Source organism: Euwallacea similis, chromosome 13 (assembly GCF_039881205.1).
Source record: "Euwallacea similis isolate ESF13 chromosome 13, ESF131.1, whole genome shotgun sequence".
Classification (NCBI taxonomy): Eukaryota; Metazoa; Arthropoda; class Insecta; order Coleoptera; family Curculionidae; genus Euwallacea; species Euwallacea similis.
This window is the reverse complement of record NC_089621.1, coordinates 1149583-1170461: the sequence shown is the minus strand read 5'-3', so window position 1 is coordinate 1170461 and position 20879 is coordinate 1149583. Positions and strand designations below refer to the sequence as shown.

General features: G+C 37.1%; 5 protein-coding genes across 7 annotated transcripts; 3 read left to right on the top strand and 2 right to left on the bottom strand.

The window, feature by feature from the left end:
* The first annotated feature begins 178 nt into the window (after nt 1–178).
* Nucleotides 179–2614, top strand: LOC136413195 (transmembrane protein 127-like). Of its 2 annotated transcripts, XM_066396589.1 has the most exons (5): nt 179–428; nt 626–865; nt 921–1088; nt 1146–1280; nt 1347–2614. In XM_066396589.1, the coding sequence occupies exons 2-5, from the start codon at nt 637–639 to the stop codon at nt 1505–1507; spliced, it is 693 nt and encodes a 230-aa protein (XP_066252686.1). In that variant the 5' UTR covers nt 179–428; nt 626–636; the 3' UTR covers nt 1508–2614. The 2 variants fall into 2 exon arrangements, with proteins under 2 accessions (XP_066252686.1, XP_066252685.1); XM_066396588.1 differs by lacking the exon at nt 179–428 and having other exon boundaries at nt 565–865.
* A 136-nt stretch (nt 2615–2750) lies between these two features.
* Nucleotides 2751–10638, bottom strand: c12.2 (von Willebrand factor A domain-containing protein c12.2). Its single transcript, XM_066395980.1, has 18 exons — nt 10392–10638; nt 10069–10310; nt 9850–10017; nt 9706–9794; nt 9575–9650; nt 6973–7131; nt 6731–6917; nt 6333–6678; nt 5947–6229; nt 5573–5897; nt 5287–5512; nt 4500–5034; nt 4095–4448; nt 3778–4042; nt 3601–3721; nt 3346–3535; nt 2952–3190; nt 2751–2902 (listed from the first exon to the last, which is right to left on the bottom strand). The coding sequence occupies exons 1-18, from the start codon at nt 10570–10572 to the stop codon at nt 2800–2802; spliced, it is 4089 nt and encodes a 1362-aa protein (XP_066252077.1). The 5' UTR covers nt 10573–10638; the 3' UTR covers nt 2751–2799.
* On the top strand, nt 7648–9595 carry LOC136412819 (uncharacterized). 2 transcript variants are annotated; one of them, XM_066395982.1, is made up of 2 exons: nt 7648–8097; nt 8593–9595. In XM_066395982.1, exons 1-2 carry the CDS (start codon nt 7989–7991, stop codon nt 9534–9536), a joined length of 1053 nt encoding a protein of 350 aa, XP_066252079.1. In that variant the 5' UTR covers nt 7648–7988; the 3' UTR covers nt 9537–9595. The 2 variants fall into 2 exon arrangements, with proteins under 2 accessions (XP_066252079.1, XP_066252080.1); XM_066395983.1 differs by having other exon boundaries at nt 7975–8101; nt 8626–9595.
* A 205-nt stretch (nt 10639–10843) lies between the features above and the next one.
* On the top strand, nt 10844–12911 carry alpha-PheRS (phenylalanine--tRNA ligase alpha subunit). The gene is made up of 6 exons (XM_066396267.1): nt 10844–11114; nt 11407–11588; nt 11642–12162; nt 12219–12357; nt 12411–12540; nt 12591–12911. The coding sequence occupies exons 1-6, from the start codon at nt 10913–10915 to the stop codon at nt 12887–12889; spliced, it is 1473 nt and encodes a 490-aa protein (XP_066252364.1). The 5' UTR covers nt 10844–10912; the 3' UTR covers nt 12890–12911.
* Nucleotides 12912–12935: 24 nt separating this feature from the next.
* On the bottom strand, nt 12936–14024 carry LOC136412983 (apolipoprotein D-like). Its single transcript, XM_066396268.1, has 4 exons — nt 13650–14024; nt 13365–13590; nt 13221–13311; nt 12936–13170 (listed from the first exon to the last, which is right to left on the bottom strand). Exons 1-4 carry the CDS (start codon nt 13770–13772, stop codon nt 12936–12938), a joined length of 675 nt encoding a protein of 224 aa, XP_066252365.1. The 5' UTR covers nt 13773–14024.
* Nucleotides 14025–20879: the final 6855 nt, after the last annotated feature.

Genomic DNA, 20879 nt, shown 5'->3' with positions numbered 1-20879 from the left:
AGTTATCCATGAAGATGGATAACTGTTAAATTTTTCATCTACCGCCTTAAAAGTAAATAAAGACTATATTTTTAAATAGCAGTTTCAGTGCTGTAAATTCTAAGTGCTCGTTTTTTATTTCACTGTAGCACCATCTGTTGACCTTGCGAAGAAATATATTCAAAAATAAACAGCTGCCATTGTCAATGACATTTCGTATTAAGTTTAATTTTTATTTATTCCGTATTTATCCACAAAGTGAAAAAGAAGTGACAAAAGGTGATATTTAAACTCATAAAAATACACTATAGGGTATCGTAGAAGATTTGTGATTTCCTGAAATAAGCGATAGTTCACACAAGAATACACTTCTCGCTTGTCATCACAATGAACTTCGCCTAACCATGCTTAACTAGCCTTGGACTCCTTTTTTCTCTCTGAACTATTTGGTAAGTCGCAAAATACAACACAGCAAGGTCAATATAACACGGTTATCACGATTTTTAGTTGATCGGGTTTTTAACAATTAACTGCCATTGCATGCATATTACCACACTTCGACCCACCACTAATGAGATTCGATCACTAATCACACATAACAGTGATCTCCTGAAAATATTGATTAAAACCCCGTAATATTTTCTAGTTTTTCCAGCAATGTGCATTCAACAAGTAAATTTTTCATACATCAAGGAATTGTTCCATCAGAAGGATGAGGAAAGGAACCTCATATTGGCCACTTTCCATATGATTGCAATTACTCTAATTTGCATGTCAATGGGAGATTTAACTTGGTTCATAATTGATGGAGGTACTTGTGTTCCATATTTAACCTTAGGACAGTTTTTCTGGTTTGGTTACACTGATGATGGAATTGATTATAATGGTAAGTGACTGTGTGAGATTTATTTTCTGCAAATCCTGTACTTGAAGAATTTTAGATTACAAATGTTTAGATTCATCTATAGTTAACATGATGCGAATAATAATTCTGCTCCTCTTTATGGCCATATTATTCTCATTGCTTGGATTCTTCCTGGATATTATCGGTCCTAGAACTTTAATATACAAAATGTTTAGGAGATATTCAGTTGCAGGTATTTCAACAAGTGAGTCAATACTAAAATTGTCTTTCAGAAGTATAACAAATCCCAAAAATGTTTCAGTATTAGTCATAATGATTATAGTAACAATGTCATATTACACAGTGATGCTGTTACAAAACTCCATTGAGGGTCGGAGTTCCCTTAAGAACTGTGATGTTTCTTATGGGTTTGGCTTTTACTTAATGACATTTGCTGGTAGGTGTTTTTTTTTTAAAAAAACAAATTAAATTTGTATTTTTAATGTGGAAAATTCTTTATCAGGATGTATTGAAGCATTGGGAGTCCTCTACAGTTTGATGCTCCCATACAAAACGTCCCAGCAAGAGGATGATAGGTGCTTAATTGATGGTTTTGATGACCACTTTCAAAGCCCTACGCCTCCTCCTCCTTATTCGCTACCCCCTCCCCCATACACTCCTTGATAAGTTGATTTCCTTAAAGTTGATTAACGTTAATTTAACCGGGTTTATGGTTAATTTCTGCCTAAAAATAGATCACACTGAATGTCATGCACTTCAGCAGTTGTTTTGATGTGAGGCCAGTTTTGCACTGTTAATTAAAAAATATGATTCCATAGCTTCAAATGGCAGTAGAAATTTGTACTGATGAAGGAAGTATAACTTCAGGAAAGTTTAACTGCTCAAGTTTATTTTCCATTGAATTCAATAGAAAGCAGGCTTAGTACAGTTAAACACCTTTCTGAAAAATGATCTAAGTTTTGTTGCTTATTGTATTATTAACTCTTAATCAGATATCACTAAATAGAAAGTATATTCCAGATTTATATTTTGCTATTGTATAGGGCATAATATTTGTGATAGAGAGTATATTTTTTCTAGTCCCTGTGAAATACAAATAATACTATCCACTTGTGTTAGCATAAAATTTTAATGAAAGATAAGAGAATGGCCCTAGAGAAAATTGGGGCAGTTTTTGCATCTGGCGCGAGAAAAGGAAATTTAAGGGGGAATAGTCATTAAATAATTACTTAAAAATTATGAGTAAACAAAGAACAACATGTGAAATTTTTGCTGTAGCGTGTAAGTGCTTTGTACAAATTTGTTGCAAATTTCCTCATATTTGCGACAATTTCTTGAGAACAATTTAACAGTGCTTGAGCGATTGTTAAACAATGTAAATGTCATGTGATTACTAGTATTTTATGTAGGATTTTCCTTTTCTTTAGTTATAGTGTAGTAAATCATGATCAAGGATTTGACGGATCAAAATGGAAAGCAATTTATTTTATTTACTAGGTATGTTTTCCTCCAAATTTGGCGATTCGAGGATGATCATTCTTCTCAATTTAAACACATTGAATCTCCTGTTGTTCTGAATCTACCAAATGTCTTGAGTATCTGACAAAAACCAAAGATTAAATACCTATAATAGCACTTGTTTAATATTAACATTAACGCTTTTTTGTTTATATTATAACCATTTTCTATTGTTGATTTTCTCTTAATACTATATTATAAAGATTGTACATTGTACACACGCGTACAACTATTAAACGTTTAAATAATCGATGATTGTAGTTTTTTTCCACCAAAAGTTCCTAAATAACCGAAATCTTAACGATATTGCAGTGAACGAATCCATGAGATTTTCAAACACATGAATGAATAACTTACCTTGGAACACGGCTTCAAAATCCAGAAGACATTTTAGAATATAAAAATAAATTTATTTAATTTGCCTAATACACGACAATTTATACATTAACTGAGGACCAAAATATTTGTTTCATTATTTGCGGCAACTCTTTCGTATCATTACAAATAAAGGCTCTTCCTGAAGGCAATTTCTGCGTTAATCTACAAAAAATATAAGAGTTTTAGGATAATAAAACGTCAGACGCTATACTTTTCCGCCTGATCTCCCAGACCCCCAATGAACACAGCATAGGAGCTCACATTCGGTTTCACAGTTAATGCATCTGCTAACTTTGAGGGCGGAATTCCATATCTTTGCAAATTGGCATCCGAAAGAAGCACGAGAATTGCTTCGTCGCAATCCTCTTCAGATAAGTCGTTGACCGCCCATTGGGTGGCTTCCAGAGTGTGATCGCCTGACCAGCAGTATTGCGAATGAGCATGCATTGTCTGGAATTTGTAATAAAAAGTTAATAACTAGTTTGTCTAGGCATAATATTTGTCGGAGCCCCCTTTAAAGTAGCCCCAGCCGTCCTCGGGTAAATTTGAACCATAATTTATTTAAGCGTATTTTCTCAAAAGTGGATATATCAATGAAAAATTACCCGTATAATTTCCAGGCGATCTTTATTATTTTTTGGAGGTTTGTCTCTTGAGACAAATGCAATGTTAAATTCTTCCCCAGAATGGCCTATAATATCATACTTTATCTTGTCTTCAAAGCCCTCAAAGGCTTCCATAACTAAAACTACAGCTTCCAACTCTCTGTCCAATCTTCCATCATAACCATTGAACCTAAAAATTCCAGGATTTTTTAAAATTTAATAAATGAATTACGTAATAATTAAAGGAATACTCACCTATACATACTTCCAGAAACATCCACTAGAACCCGAAAAAATTTTGGCTTTATTTGAGGTGTCCCAATTTCAGGTTCTTGTTCGGCCCTTCTTCTGAATATCGTTTTTTCGCCTAATAAACCTAAGAGAAAAAGGTTTTATGAAGGAAAATAAACATCAAAGAAAGGACTTCTCTACCATCGATAAGCTTTACGTCGTCTAACTCGCCTGAAGTCTGATGCCTGTACCAATTCCTTTCTTTATTCTTCGCCTGTAAATTACCCAAAATAACCCTCAACGACTGAACCTGCCTGGAAACCGCATTGGAAAACTGAGAATACACGTTATGGTCGTACCCTGACATCCCTATTTCCTTTAACTTTTCAGCAAAAGCCCTTCGGTTCATTTCTCTAGCTGCCTTTGTTATATGTTCCGGAACACTAGCTTTCTCTTCGTCCGAGAGCTAATAGATTTTTTATGAATCAAAAATTATAATTAGTCAATTAAATATGCACCTGATGAACTTTGTGTCCTTTGTCAAGCCTGTAAGGGCCGCCTTTGCCGCCCAAACCTGCAGTATCCCTACCCCCAGTTCCTCCGGCCCACGTATTACCCCCTACATGGGGTTCATTCTTTGGGTCTTCTTTCCCATGTTTAGGGGTGGAAACGTCCAACCCACTATACCTGTTCACTGTAACTTGAATATGTTCTTTAGCCCTTTTAGACAAGATATATTCACTGGAAATGACGTTTTTAGACAAACCGTGTCTCTCTAATACCTCGCCTACAGTTTCCAAAAGTTCCGGACTGTATTTGTCGAAATCAAAGACGTTAAATATCACCTCCTCCAAGTCTACTTCAGGGAATTGCTAAAATTCTCACATGGCAATAGAACCCTTTAAAATTATTTAATTCCTTACTTGCAGATGCTTAACAATATTAACCACTTCCCTAGTGGAATAAGGATAATTCAACAGTCCTTGATCAGCCATAGTTCTCAATTCCCCGAAGATGTCTACTAACTTCCGAACGATTTTTGGAGATACATTAGGGCCATAGCTCTTTAAAAGTTCAATTTCTGATTCTCTTGAAGGATTCTCTACAGCTCGGCTGCTGAATAAATCCCCAAGAGCACCAAAAAAGTCGTTTCCAAGAAATGGGAATCCCGGACGATTAGCCAGAACCACCATCCGGAAATTTGGATGTATTTTAATGTAATGCGTGCCCTTATTGTCGGGTATTTGCTTGACAATTTTTCTGCTGTCGCTCAGAATCATTTGCCCGGATTCGACCAGGGTTTTTAAAATGCAGGTCACGTGAGTGGGGGCTTTATCCGCCTCGTCCACTACTAAGACATGTCCGTATTTGATGGCTTTAACCAGGGGCGAGTCTTCGTACGTTAAAACTCCGTCTTTAATGGTGGGTTGAGTGGTGAGAGTTTGAACTGTAGTGTCTCTAGAAAATGCCAATAATTTATAACTAAATAAGCTATAGAATGAAGTAAATTCCTTCCCAGAAAATATATGTCGCTAATTTGTCAAGATTTACTGCGGAAGTTTTAGATCTACCATCATGTAACAGATGGCATCTGTGATATCAATTTTAATCAATCGTAGAATTCCATACGCCATAGTATCAAGAAATAATTTCAAATTATAATGCTAAACTCTGGACAAATTTTGAAATCTTAACGATTTAATAACTTACCTATGCAATTGTATGTATTCTCGAGGCCTGTTAAGCAATTGCAAGAAGCGATCAATAATTTTATTCTTCCCCACACCTTGATTCCCCACTAAAAGCAAATGATAGCCCAATTGGAAGTCCTGTAAAAGGCTCTCCATAAGATGTACGTGCTGTGGAATGTCGTAGAATAGCACCTTAGGCACTTTAGTGTGGTCCTGCGTTTCGAAAACTGGCACTGATGTGTTTCCTATATTATAAAAACATCTTTTGGAGGCAAAAGTTTCCCTTTAAATCTCCCTTATCTTACCAATAGTCAAAATATTGTCCTTCACCTCGCATTTAATGTTTGAGCAGTCGTGCTCCAATAACTCTTCTTGTGGAGTAATCCCAACGCTTAATATTAGGTTTTCTAGAGATTTACGAGTTATTGATGGAAGGAATTTGATCATAAAGGTTTCCTCGAGGATTCCATAAATATTTTCTGTAGGGAAACATTTTAACCTTCCAGCGATTCGTAATAATTGTCTAGTAGAGAGATGGCCGGCTAAGTTCTTCAGAGACTGGTCTTGGTTTTCTCGTAAAAGGTGAGCCAGGTCGATGATTTTGTGTAGAGATTTGTCAGTTGGCCCGAACTAAATCATTGCAGAAATCAAATTGATGCTAGTCTTGGAAACAACTTACCTTCGAAGTAATCACATGCATCTCCTCAAGTTTGCTCAAAGTTCTTAAATCATGAAACACAAACAGACTCAACATTTCCGGCGATATCCAGTTTCCTTCTTTAGATTGAACATTGGGGGGCTCCCCTACGACCACAATCCTAAAATCTGGATGTATTTCATAAATACCACTGTCCTCTAGCTTTTCCTTAGATAGTTTCATTTTTTCCAGCAGAAATTTATATCTTTCAGAGCTGACAAGACGTTTTCCATCATACAGTTGTAACTCTCTGTCATGAACTAACCTTCAACATAAACCTCTATTTCGGTACTTATTTGACGGTATAATTAAAATGATTTCGAGGTGATGATAGATTTTTTATGGTGATACGTACTCAGGAGTAGTACCTGTGTAAAATTGAGAGGGTACTGGGATGAATCCTGTTTATCCCATCCAAAACTGCAAATTTCCCTTCTAGGGCTGCTTTCACCAAAGGAGAAAAGGTCCAAATAGTGTCGCCATTTTTAAGGGTGGTTCTCTGTTGAATTAAGTCGCGTGAAGTCATATCTTGATATAAAACTATATTCTCCGTTTCTTGATTGAGCATTACAGCTATTTGGTTTAGCAACAAAGTTTTGCCTGATCCACTAGAGCCAATTAGGCAAAAATCAGATATTTGTGCCGTTTGAAGTACGTTTCCTAGAACTTGATTTTGGTAGTCTGTAGGAACGTATCCGTCTGAGGATTCTGTGGCTAAAATTTACAAGTTTGGGCTTTTATTTAGGATTTTGTTTACGTTATTTACCAGACTTGAGAGAGTTAAAGAATTGTGCAATGCGTGAAGATATCCTGCTTTGCTGTCCTAGATTTTCAGGAATATCTATGAAGGTCTTTAACAAAGTTTCGATGTTACCAACGCTATCTGCTAAGAAAGTTTTATAGGGGTAGAGGCGGTAAAAAAGGTCATAGACTGAAATGTCTGGATTCTTTTCCTAAAAAAAGTTTTTTCAACGTGTCTTTAGAAGCCTCATTACTAAGCTGCCTTACTAAAATCTGTACTGCTACAGGTAAATTGTCCACTGGAAAATCTGGAAGCCCCATGAATTTAGTCTCTTGATTGATTAAAGCGAAGGCACAGGACAAAAGCTTTTCAATTTTGCTTTTATCGGCTTTTGGTCTCATTGTGGTTAATTCCCTATACCACTCCTGCAAGTAAATGGTTTATATATGTAAATTAGTTCTGGCCCTATTAAATTAAATTTGAAAATCAATTCAGAATGGCAAACACGACATGAGATAGTTGTAGTTTAAAGTTGCCCAAGTTTTACATGCTAACGTCTTCTTCGCGTGAAAACCCACTGCGGTCGTAATAAACTTCCGAAATTAATTGGAAACTTTGCTTGTTAGTTGGCACCATTATTAGGTGAAACTTGTTAGGTTTGTTGGAAATATTATGAACAAACTCTGCCTGGAATTGTGTCACCATTAACACAATAATACTCCCGACAGGGGCAAAAGTTCTCCATATGGAATAAATTAAACTGCAAATAGGGCTTTTGTTGCGCGTAAATTACCCGTCTGCAATATAGCTAAGATCCTGAACTCATTCCATTTCAAATCCACCTCTTTAAGGAAATAAAATCATGATGATGACTTTTCGATCGAATTAATGTTATCAGCAACAGGAATTGAGATAACTCCAGGCCAGGGTTGCATGTCAATCCACCATAAAATAAGGTGTAAATTGCCAAATAACATCTCCAAATGGTAAGAGGTTGTTTGATCGTTTCAATAGGCGAATTGAATAAGCCTCTACAAGGTGGTTAAATCACAATGATATCTCTGGAATATCCGCGGCCAAGACTAAAAACCCAAATTACAAATCTCCAGATTAGTCAAATCGAAATTAATACAACCCGACACTTCATACACAGGGTGATGATTGTACAAAGGCAAAAGTTTCTGATATCGGTGTCAACCCTGTATCCAGGCATTGCATCCATTGCGCAAATTCGTCACAGTGTGCCACTCTGTCCCAGATCAACCCACGAGGGGTTTCATTTATGTCTCCCTTTCTCCATTTCCTGTCGTTTTGTGTGGTGACAAGGTGGTTGCACCGTAACCCCATTCAGGCTTTTCATGCAGCGCGACAAAAAATTCAATTAGAACTGAGTAAGTTGCAAACGCTTTTTGTAATAATTTATTTCATTAGTGCACGGGTCTTATTTTAATTTTTACCCTAAAGTGATTGATTCGAAGTACATTAGTAAAATTGCCTAAGTTGTTGTTAAGAAAATTAATATTTTATTATATTGAGCTTTTAAGTTATTGAATATTTCGCTATAAATACCGAAAAGTTATGGGAGCAAAACGTACGATGTTTCGTTTCGTTTAATAACAGTTAAAATGCCCTGGCGAGGGATTATTGAAGGTCGTAAAAACCTTGCCCTTCGCAATAAAATATAAATTAATCCAATAAATTAAAAAAAAGCAATTTCGTCACGCGATATTTCAATTCACGTCATTCACAAACGTATTGTTTCGGCTAGTTTTGCAATGTTTTAAACCTCATTAATCATAAACTCCCCCATCAAAATACTACTCACGAAACGATGCATTATTATTTACTTTTAACAAATTTAATTTCAATTCGGTTTTCGATTTCAGTTAAATTCTCCCCTGCGCCTCTATTGCAAGCAGCTCATAAACCCTTCAACATCATGGTAACTCACTGGGAATCCAGCCGAAGACCTCTATACATACGCACGGTATGGAGGGACGGGCAACATCACGTGATCCTAGACAAAACCAAGGAACACTCCGACGTCCACGACCCCAAAAGGAAGCTGAAACAGCTCTTGCCAAACCAGGTGAGAGCGACAAAAAGTGCTGGGCCTTCAGTGAACCTTCTCAACGTTTCTTCAGTGCGCGTTTTGCTCTCCGGAGTGAGAAGACACAGGAACGGATCTAGAGAAATACACCTTTCTGAAAAACCACCTGAGAGGCCCAAAACGTGGACGTCAGGTTCGATTTGCAACAGGCAAATTGCATGTAAAAACTTAAATAATGAGGTGGATTTTGGGGCTATTAAAGGATTCAGACCGCCCAGCTTGCAACAAAGTCACTATGAGGAACTCCCATCTTTAGAAGCTGAATGTGGTTTGTTGGATAATGCGCTCAGTGAGAAAGTTATAGTGTGGCTTGATTTGGCTAATAATGATCCGCAAATGAAGCCAACTTCCAAGAAGGGTTTAACTTTGACTGCAGAGATGGAAGCAAAGCAAGTTCCTGTAGAAGAGAAAAATGTGGTTGATTGCTCGGTCCTAAAAAGCCAATCTCCTCCGGGGAGTCGCAAAGACAGTGCTCAAAATATTCTAGTTTATAGCAATCAAGAAGTTTCTACTATTACTGATGAGAATTTTTATCACGTACTACCGCCGAGAGCCAGTCAAGACGAAGGTGAATGTCAAGAAGAATTAGAGGAGGAAGTCGACCCGAGGGTGAACAGCGTAAGAAGGCAACTGCACATTTTTATGCCCAATTTGCCAGCTAAAAGGTCCAGCGATTGTGATAGTAGCATAATTAGTAGCAAAATTAGTTCCCAATTGTAATTTCATTAGTATTAAAGTGATTTTTTTAACAACTTTACCTGATATGTGAAAGTGGAAACATCCCTTGCTTGAAAACGAGATCTTAATGGGGGATCCAAAGGATTTCCTCGGTATCTAAGAAAAAAATTGAGGATATAAATTTTGTGATGCAAGAGATATGGTTTTTTACTTGGGGATTGGCAGTCCTAAAGCAATTACTCTAAAATTCTCATCTACCCTAACTAATTTCCACTTCTCCAGCTCTTTTGCACCATGCTCCTAAAATTGCAATAAAAACAAATTCCCAGAGCATCAAAATATCTAATGTGTGTACCATTAGTAGCTTATCATATCTCTCTGCAGGAATAAGTAACCTGCCATCCTCAAGGTGCATTTCCCTATTTTCCAGCAAATTATTTAAAACTGGGAGCACATTTCTCTCAGCTTTTTCCACCCCCTCCAGAATCAAAATTCTCCCCTTAACAGCAGCCTTTACTGCACTCTACATACACACAGACATTAGATTGAATTTGTTGTAAAACTTAACCCATACTTGATCAAAATATTTGGCAGTGCCCCCTACAATCTCTCTTCTCTGTTTAAGGTCACTTTCAGTAGTGTCTCGGCTTAAAGCCACATATTCATGTTCCCTACTTGTAAGTTCAATATATTGCATAGCTAGCACTCTCTTTTGGGGTCCTGGGGGCCCTATAAGGAACACATCTTGACCAAGGATGTCTTTCTGCATGATCCATCTGAGATTATGGATGGTGGTTTGTGGGAGATCATTTCGATCTAGAAAGTAAGGGGGTTTTTGAATGTTTGAACTTTGTACTCGATTATGTTTAATGAGATTTTGCTGTTTGTTACACTTACAGTAAAATCTCGGCACAAATTCTGGTTTCTCAGGTTTCTGTGTTTCTTTGATGGTCGCCCCAATAGCCACAGAATCCGCAGTGACGTAAGCTCGGACAGAATTTAATTCTAGAGTTTCAGGCTTCACTCCATTGAGGAATCTTGCTAAATTTTGCAGTCTTCGATTACTTACACTTAACATGTTAAAAGGGATATTATCTAAGTTTAAGAGGGAAGAACTGGTTATGTGACTTTAAATATAAAGTTAATAATTAATAAATTAATAACAATAATTAAGAACAAAAAATTAACAGAGACAGCACATTTTTTAGTGCTCTCTTTTTAGTGAATTTCTGTGACGTCAACATTTAAATCACATGTTAATTTTGGCCAATCGTTATTGAGGATTTTGACGAACACCTTGTCAACTAAAAACATAACCTCATACCTCATGAAAAAAATTTTTAGACCTGCAAACAATTCTCTAGTCTTTTTAGTATCATATCATACTTAAAGTTAATTATCAGACGCTCATTAATCAAATGGCTGAGCGTATTTTGAAGTATCTGTCAGAAAATGTCGAGGTAAACACTCTCAAATTAGCTGAGGAGTTCAGTGAGGACCATCAGAAGATTATTGGGGCCCTCAAAAGCATACAGGCAAATGGGGACCTTATCTCTGCCGAGCCTGTAAGCCAGAAGAACATCGAGCTTACAGAAGAAGGAAAGTTGGTGGCCAGCGAAGGTTATTATTGCTATTTTAAGTGTAGTTTTTAGTTGCAAGGTTCATAGTGACATTTGTTACAATTTTGCAGCCTTTATGGGTGTGTAACTATATTTATCATAAAATTTAGCTTCATTATTGCATCATACATTGATCAAATAACCACATTTTTGCACAGATTAGATTGGCAAATTATAAAATTGTAATCATATTTGTATACTTAAGTCAACCAGAATTTGTTTTGAATGCATCATTAATCATGACTTAAATATGAGTAGTGTTCAAAAAGCTCTGAGCCCTAAATGATATTTAGGCAGCCATGAGGCCAAAGTGTACAAGGCAGTCCCTGAGTCAGGCATAAGCCAAATTGAGCTTATGAAGCTACCAAATGCTAAAGTGGGCTTCAGCAAAGCAATGTCAAATGGCTGGATTTTGGTAGATAAAACAACCAAGCCTCCTCTGGTGAAACAAAAAGTGCCTTCTATTACTGACTTGGTAATGAGATCAGTCTTATTTGCTTTATTATATTAAAATATTTTTGAATTTAGGTTCAAGATCATCTCAAGCTGGTGGATTCTGGCAGACATGCAGATCTTAGTGACAAAGAGAAAGCTGACTATAAAAAAAGGAAATTGATTCAGGAATCAATCATTAAGAGTTTTGTACTAAAAAAAGGGCCTCAATTTAACTTGTCATTGAACAAACTGGAAACTGACCTTACTGCTGACATGCTCTCTAATGATAGTTGGAGAAACCAAAAATTCAAGGATTACAATTTTGACGCCTTGGGTGTTCCTCCACCTTCAGGGTTCTTGCACCCACTGCTTAAAGTTAGAAGTGAATTCAGGCAAATTTTTTTGGAAATGGGATTTGCTGAAATGCCTACAAACAACTACATTGAAAACTCTTTCTGGAACTTTGATGCATTATTCCAACCCCAGCAGCACCCTGCCAGAGACTCTCATGATACTTTCTTTATTTCTGATCCTCAATACAGCCATAAATTCCCTGAAAATTATTTGCAAAGGGTTAAAAAGGTGCATAGTAAAGGAGGGTATGGTTCCCAGGGGTGAGTTAAATAATTGTTTTCTGTTGGGACATGTGTTTTAATGCTTCTTCTGGTAGGTATGGATATGATTGGCAATACAAAGAGGCTCAAAAAAATTTACTAAGAACACATACAACTGCTGTCAGTGCTAGAATGTTATATAAGGCAGCTCAGCAACCAAAATTCAAGCCAATTAAGCTCTTTAGTATTGATAAAGTAAGACGTTCCTACCCTTTTGAGAAATAACAAAATAATTATTATCCCCACAGGTATTTCGCAATGAAACATTGGATGCCACTCACTTGGCTGAGTTTCACCAAGTTGAAGGAGTTATAGCTGACTATAATCTTACCCTTGGCGACTTAATTGGGGTATTTGCGGAATTTTTCAGGAAATTAGGTAACTCTTATCACCAGCTAATTTAGGTCCGCTAAAATTTTTATGTGTAGGTATCACTGAGCTGGAATTTAAACCTGCTTATAACCCATACACTGAACCAAGTATGGAAATTTTCTGCTTCCACCCAGGACTCGGGAAGTGGATCGAAATTGGAAATTCCGGCATCTTCAGACCCGAGATGCTACTGCCGATGGGATTACCCAACGACGTCACAGTCATTGCTTGGGGACTCTCGCTGGAACGACCCACTATGATTAAGTATGGTTTCAATAACATTAGGGATTTGGTGGGACCCAAAGTGGACTTAGACATGGTTCAGAAGAGTCCAATATGTAGACTTAATAAATAAAGAAATATATTTTGATGTTTAAGTAAGCAAAGAGTTTAATTTATTATTATCCATGGATGTGTTTCATGGGGTGTCTTCGATGCCCCAGTTGGTTGGGTCTATCCAAATTAGCTAGTAGTGAGGGAGGTATATTTTCCAAGTTAGTGCTATTGCAATCGTCTTGAATCATGTCGAACATGAAGGAAAGATCAATGTCATATTGGGGTAATTTTTCTCTTAAATAAGATATGACGTTTATGCCTAAAGTTGGTTCTCTGCTCATGATGAAACTGGATAAATATCTATAAATACATATCTAGTACTAACAATTGATTTTTTTCTTTAAATTTACCTCGGAACTTTTGATTTTTCCGCACAATGCAGAAGTAAAGCCCATGACACATAATCAGAATCCAGCACGTACGTATTGTAAACTCCTTCATCTATAATAATAAACTTGGATCTATTTATGCTTTCGATATTTTTCATTGCTCACAAGTGTCTTCAGAATGAGTCCAATGAGCTGGTTCTCCGTGATTAGGAATAATCCAAGTAATATTGCCTATAAGCTGTTCATTTAAAGGATCATCTGTGAAGCTGTAAGTGAAGTTCATGGTAATTTCGTCGGGAGAGGACATTGTGAATTCTGCCCTCATACATCTGTAGGCCAAAGCTTCTTCTGAGCTCGCATAGTACTCTATGACATACCACTCATGCAGCAGCTATCATTTCGTTTAAAGAATTTATTTTAATTAATTGTATAATGTCTATATATAATTACCCTTTCTAAATCGAAGTTCCTAATTGCTTTAACTTTCGGGCATTTCGTCTTGTCTTCTTTTTTCCTTAGAGCACAAGTGCTTAAGCCTATTAATAATAGCACAAAAAATAGCTTGGCGTTCATGTTGATTCTACGTTTATACGAAGAAGCGTTTTACGTAAATAATAAACAAATTCTTTTATCATATTCTCTGCTTGATCAAGGGAAGTCCGCGCTACTTATCAATCAAAACGTGGGAGACAACTGTTTTAGAATGTAATATTAATTTTACTAGCAGTTATGAATAGGCTGCCGATGATAGCTTAATTGTAAAGCAGGATGTAAATATTTAATGTTAATAGATATGGGATAATAAATGAGTGAGTCATGCATGAGTTTTAATTATTTGAATGCTGCGGCATGGTCTTAGTTCCTATGTTTATGCGAAAGAATGGTCAACAATGAAATCATTATCCGTCATATTGTCAAGAAGCAAGAGCAAGGTTTTGCCTAATTAAAATTTTTTATTGTTGATTTTTCAAGAAGACTTATTTTGTGTTGAGAGCTTTCATTAGCCTTAAAAAAACTCAAATGGAAATCTCTGTTTAGACAACCGAGTGAAATAACTTTGAAGGAATACCTAAAATGACTATGTGAGTACGCGCCTTATGGAGATTTAAATTCTCATTCAAAATACTATCAAGATCTTTACATTTCCTCATTAGTAGCAGTAGTAGTAATGTGTTGAGTCAGCTTGCTTGAATCATGAATTAAGAAATTAAAAAACGAGATTTATTATTATTTTTATTGTTTTCGCTAGCCCTTTAACACATGATTTAATCGATCTGGAATAAACACTACATTATATGGAGTGCATGAAAAATATGATTCTTATGAATCAAATCTTAATTAATTAACAAAATAATGGAATGGCCATTTTAGTTCGTTCATTGGGGCACTAATCACTTCGATACATTTGGAATAACATACTTTCCTCAAACTTGAATCATTCTAATAATTTGAGTAAATTAATTGCAATTTGATTTATTCAGTTATACAGAATTTTCTTCCCTGGTGATGCAGTAACTGTATACAGGATAAAAGCGTATACTTGGGCTTGATGAGCGACAGATCGGCCACATTTTTATCGATCTCGTTAAGCGGGAAAAAGGAACCCAAATTGGCGTACCATCGAATTAGTACCAACCACGTAACCAGGCCAAACTGATTATTCGATTACCGATCTCCTGACCAATTCTGCAACTGACTCCGCGCATATTTTCCCAGGGTACCGCCGAATCAGACCTGGAGGTCTTTTTTTCGACGGGGGACAGTCAAATCGTACTTCCGCCACTTCTTCTTTCAACCAACCTCCTCTGGTACTGCTTCTTCTTCTTTAAGTCAAGGTCAGTCGACATTCTTCGGCACGGCGCGGCATCTTACTGACCTAGTATTTTATTTCCTGATGTATACGTTGCTTTCGGACACATTCAGACGTATTTTTTCATCTCATCATCGAAATATCACACCCCTTCACACTTATTAGACACCACATACATTATGCAAAACTTATGCTTGTTTTTGAGCGTAGGCATACTCTAACAAGTCCATGTGTAACAAATTTTACAGAGTTTCCCATCAAATGACGTTCAAGTGCTTCCATTGAGAGTGTAATGGAACACATTCTTGAGGTTGCGGTTGGATGTCGATTTGCGAGATATGTAAAATATATGTTTTTATGTCAATTGGCTAGTCCTCTACGTAGAATTTATTAGAAAACGTTTCGGTTTTACTTATTCGAATTCAGCAGATGCAGCCTTCGTGTTCTTCTAGAACGCGAACCGAATAAGCGATTTCGTACATTTATTTGCAAAGTTATGTGTCCACCTGGTTCGTCAGAAGTTGATCTTCAAATTAAATTGAAAAACGGACGAGTCCAGCACAAAAAAAGCCGTAAGGCCTCAGTTAAGGTGTTTTTCTGTTATTTTATCTGGAGAGTTTAGATCTGGACTAGGAGAAGGCTCTCTGATAAATGAGAGGGAACATGTCAACTCAATTACTCAAGCTGATGGACCGATTTCAGATAGGACTACTGGCACAAATCACTACTCTGCCGGCGAAGGCTTTTGGAATTAGCTCCTGGAACGAAAATCAGAAGGTTGCATATTTTGCATATATTATTATGCATAAAACTACTTATTTTGTCGACATGGGCTAGAGATGGTGGCACAGGAGGTGCCCATAAAAGAGGCGTTTGAAGGTGACAATATTCGACGATACGAGAGGAGGATTGAAAAGGGCAAGACGAAGCAAAAGAAGTGACTCTGGGCCTTTTGCAGTGTCTCAATACCGAGTGTTAGCTTGCCTTGCTTCGCTCCCCAGGAATTTTCCAAATTTAGTCGGTATGATGTCAATGGATTCTAGGCGATTTAAGACAACAAAAGTAGAGGTTAATATCCCAAGAAATGTTGCGCACTCCCCCTCACTCTTGTCGGCTCCTTAATAGGGGTCCGATAGGGTATTTATTAGGAAATCCGAAGATCCTAATTGGATGAGTAGTTTCTAAGTACGGAAGCTCGCCATAAAAGATCTCGTCTAATCCGTGCATTTTTGGGTTGTTCCCTGTACCACTTCCCAGCCCCCAAATCCGTTTTGTTTGCATGAAATTAAAACAAATTGAATAAGGCACATTTTGCACATGTCACTAATTAGTCTCAATTAGCAAATGAGTTGCGACTTGCCGACCGTCGCTTTGTAATAACATTATCCGTTGTAAGTAGAATGAGACGGGTCGTTTTCCAAATTTTTTCAGCCGATCCTACTGACCGGTGGTTTCGCTATAGAATACTAACAAGTTGAAACTAAATAATTGACCTTCTTAGGTACGTGTCGGCAAACACATTGTTTTTACTGCAATTCGTGTGTGTAGGAACAATTCGATGGAAAAGTGACACCGATTAATACAGCGTAGAAATCTAATACTTGAGGCGAATTCCGGTTGAAGTTTGAGGCTTTCGTGTAACGTATCATTTACGTAACGAGAAAACATAACCGTAACACAAATCCTCTTGGAAATCGTTCACCGCGAACGAGAATGAGAGAAAGATGGCTGAGATACGAGTTTCAGTCAATCAAAAATTAAAACTCAATGCCTTAAATACGTCTGATGACCGCCTTTTTTTTAACGTTAATTATGTGATAACGGTAAAATTTCTTCTATAAATATATAGATTACAGATGTTTGTTTGATTCATTATCGGGCCCGGCATAATTCGGATTTTACAACTCGATATTCGGCGAGAAGAATGGTACTTTTAGAGATAAAGCGATTATAAATTTGCCTTAACTATATTAATTACTTACAATTTACAAGAATTGGCCAGATTCCAGTGGCGTGGGTTGAAGGAAAGTCTTGCGGGATTCAAGGCGTTTTATCAAGAGTTTTATCTGACTTTCTATAGAGTAATTGCAGCGAATTATGACCGATTTTGGGCCCATTATAAATCATCTCTTTGGCCCGAAAATTGCCATCGATTAAAGGCCGCATTATCGGCGAATTTTAAACGGAACGTTTTCCGAGATTCGTGGAGCTATTGAGTTCAAAAATTCATCAAATTAATCGCTTCGATTATCTTACTTCGATACCTATGTATTTCCAGACTGTCAGCAACATAAATATTCCCCAAAGCGCTTTTTCAAAGGACAAAAAATATGGCGATGATGGTTCCGAGAATCGGAAACGTGGCTATAAAAATCCATTCGCCTTGTCTTGTAGAGGGCAAAGAGAGATCAAAAAGGGCCAGTGAAGGAGTGAAACTTATTATATTTGCTACATAAAAATGAGCTCGGAAGAAACGAAAGCAATTTTAGGAAATATCGATTTTCCCGATTATGACACGTGGTTTTATTCGGCATTAAAATACACAAGCTTGCCCTAATTCAGCCGACCCCGCACCTCTTGTGGTTTCCGAGATACCAACGTGCGCGTAGCATGCGAAAGGTGCGTTTCCAAGAGTCCTCAAATACCACATCAAAGATCAAATCATCGAACATAATTTCACAGTTTCGTTCTCTCTTGCGACTGCCCCTACGATCCGCCTCTGTGTTATTCGTTCTAGGGTCAGGTGAAAAGATGTTTCTCGTTCGCTCTCGATATTGAAGAGTAAGAGACCACCGAAAGTTCTGATTTGAATGCAAAAATTGCCGAAGAATGTTGTCGGACTACTTGCCAAACATTTCGGAAGATACAGGGCAAGAAGAGCGTGTGAAAGGTTATCACTAAAACATGTATCCGATTTAACCGTCAAAGAAGACCCTTTGGTGATGGTCAGCGTCGTGTGGTCAAGCCGATTTGACATAGTAGGTCTGTTTACAGTTAGATCATCCTTGGATTGCACATCATTTAGCACCAAAAGTGGGTAAATAATGCGAAATATCACCACACCTGTGGTTAATGATCAGTATTAAATGCGGCTGCAGCTTTGAAACGATCGAAAATTGATTAGCTGGGAAGTCGGTGTGGGTGATTAGCTCTGCAGGGGTTTTAGTATTGTTGTCTTTGTATCTACAGCCCAACAGCAATTTCTGTGGTAATTCATGGGAATTTTCACAGAAAATTGAGCAGTCAGGCTTTATAAAGGCTTACACGGCTTTACAGAGACTTTACAAAGGATCTAACCCGAGGTGGATTTTAATGAAAGTTTCTTATAATGGAGAGTTGGAAAATGCTGAAAGAGAATCTCATCATCATCAGGGAGAAATCTTTTAGACTCAATCCGAAAAGTGAGGAAAACGTTGAGTTTTTCTTCAGCTTTCCATCAAAGCTGTGGTCAATTTTAGGATGAGAATTTAATGCAGGATTTTTTCCTGTTTCTCAGCTCAATCTAAAGGCGTTAAAAAAAGCCTCAGCCTTTGCGTATGCCTTTTTGCCTACGTAAGACTTGTCTGAGTCAAATGTACCAACACAGATCAAGACGCACCTCTAGTTGTTGGTGTAAATTTGTGACCCGTAGATTTAATTTAACGATTCATATTAACAAATTTAACTGTTCCGGAGATGTGTCCACCTACTGAACGCTCATAGAAAATGGCATGAGGATTTCTCCAGTAACACGAAAAATTTTCACCAAGTACGGGATTGAAAACGAGAGCAGAAATAGGTAGTAATGCTAATAATTTCTATCTGTTTTTTTTTGTATATAGAGTGTTCTATGATGGGGGGAAGATACTTTAGGAGGTGATTGCACAGGATGTCCCAGAAACGATGGTAGAAATGTTTAGAAATTAATTTTTTACCTACGACACTAACCTGGACTCGAGCCACTGTACTTTTCTTGTGGAAAAGGAAAATCGCAGCTGGATTATCATTTCTAGCTTAACTTTGAAGGGTTTGTTGCGTCATACTGGCTCAAAGTCGTCCGTGTAAACGCCAATTTGAATTGTTTTTTACCGTAATGGCGATCCAGGGCCACCTTCGATGGATACGTTAAAAAATTCCCAACATTTACAAACGATGCACAAAACCGCATTTACTCTTCGCCATTCGACACAACGACAAACGAACATTCACGATCGCTTCAACGATTGAACTATTTCCAAAGCCACCTTCGGCAAAAATACCAAAATAACATAAAACAGTGTTTAGTATTGAAATATGGCGGATTAAGGAAATTTAATCGCTTTTCCGTGTATTTGTTAATACATATATGCTGGATGCTCCATTTAATATTTCGAAATTAATAAGTACTTTATTTTTTGTCACGAGAAAAATCTTCAAAAACACACCCGACCTGTTCTGGCGGCCGAGTAATATGGAATTCGTCGGAGTGCCCATTTACTAAAACTTTGGGATTCCTATCAAACTTGCGACAACTCAAAATCGTCTCTGGGGGATAAAAGCGTCGGAGTCGGGAAGACCTCGGTGGTATTTTATTTGCATCGTCCTGTTGGGTTTGCATCATCTTTTTTTGTTATCTTTTTTGTTTCTTTTAATCCATTATTATTAATTATTGCCATTTCTACTATTTTCTTTTTTTTGAGCTTTTTTGGATTATGCGTTTTGAATGCTACGTTTCATCCTTTTCTTTTCTTTGACCATTGCAAAAATGACGTTGCTTCACTGCTCCTATTTTAATTTGCTTTCCATCATTGCTTCCATTAAGAATTCCGGAGTTGGCGCTTCCGGAGTTCAGCTCGTTTTTTTGAATTTCGAAATCTGGGGAAATATGCTACGGAGTCGATGACTTTGCAGGTCTTGCATTCCGGCCTTGTTTTCCCGGTTCATAAGTACTACTTTTTCATACAGAGTGTCTTCGAAACAATGATACACATGAGTACTGTGCGTTAGAAGGCAAAAAATAGAGTGATTCAGCTAAACTCGCTTCATATGAAATTGCTTGTTTTCGTTTTACAAGGTAAAAAAGTAATTTTTTTTAATTCTGTAAATGGGGAATAAATCTCAGAGCTTTTCGTTTACAGACTTGAAATTGCTCCTAATGTTTTTTTTGGACACGATATATTTATTTAAAATACCTGTTATAAGCTAGCTCATACACAGAGTGTTTCTAAATATCATGTATATATGGAAGGGGATAATTCTTTAGCTTATTTCATGACTAAAAATTCATATGTTCGCAAACGCCTCGTGATCTATCTTAACTTTTAATTTGAACAGAGAATAGAGTGCAATTTCATCCTTAATTGTATATGAGGCTTTATTCCCAAAAGGAATAAAAAAAACAGATTTTGCATAATAATGTTGGATAACACATTTGTTTAACTGCAACGTTACAAAACTTAACTTGTAATCTACGCCACTGGTAGGAATTCGAGCCACTGTAATTTTCTTCGCGAATACGGGAATCGCAGCACCAACATTGTTTTCAGTTTGGTCCAGACATATTTTATGCGATTCGCCATTTTTTTTCCAACGTCACAGTATGTGCCAATATGGCGTTCCACGGCCACCTTCAACTAAAATACCAAAATAATCCTCAATACTTAGAGACGATACACAAAAAAGAATTTATTCTGGAAATATCACCAGTTGGGCATGGGCAGATGTTAAATTGTTTTAATGGAAACTTTATCATCTTTCACCACATCCACCAATATATGTATAGGGTGTTCTATTAAGAAAACGCTCTTTAGGCAGGTCTATTGCCTAACCCCAAAAGTTCTATTTATGATAAGGGGACGCTGACTACGTCCGTCGTCATAAAAATGCGGAAAACTCTTTGTTATCCCAATCAA